Source organism: Acanthisitta chloris, unplaced genomic scaffold, assembly GCF_000695815.1.
Source record: "Acanthisitta chloris isolate BGI_N310 unplaced genomic scaffold, ASM69581v1 scaffold7888, whole genome shotgun sequence".
Classification (NCBI taxonomy): Eukaryota; Metazoa; Chordata; class Aves; order Passeriformes; family Acanthisittidae; genus Acanthisitta; species Acanthisitta chloris.
In genome coordinates, this window is record NW_008686426.1 from 1 (window position 1) to 321 (window position 321).

The 321-nt window shown below is 62.9% G+C and overlaps 1 protein-coding gene across 1 annotated transcript in view; it reads left to right on the forward strand.

Moving 5' to 3' along the window:
• Positions 1-28: 28 nt before the first annotated feature.
• Positions 29-321, forward strand: part of LOC103807387 (glypican-3-like) — a gene marked incomplete at its 3' end in the record, with an annotated part of 68251 nt that continues 67958 nt past the window's right edge. Inside the window, exon 1 of the mRNA XM_009080113.1 lies at positions 29-212. Coding sequence (XP_009078361.1) covers positions 29-212 — 184 coding nt within the window. The remainder of the gene's footprint in view (positions 213-321) is intronic.

Here is a 321-nt window from a genome sequence, read left to right on the forward strand (position 1 = left end):
GAGCTCGGGAGCTGCCGCAGCCCCCGGGATGGGCTGGAAGCGGCGCGGCGTTCCCCGAGCGGCGCGGGAGCCGTGCGAGGTGCGAGGGCGCAGCAGGAGGCTGCGATGGATCCGGGAGAGGTGTTACTCTGCTCCGCAGTTCCCATCGCAGGTGGCTGCCTGGGTGGCACCGCACCAAACCTCACCACCTACACCCTGCGAGGCTGCTCTCGGTGTGTTTGCCTCATCCCTATTTTAAAAGTGTAAGTGAAACACTTGAATTTTCTGCCTTTTAAAGGTTCTTTCGCGGCTCTTGGGGAGCTAGGGAGTGTCGGCTGCCCC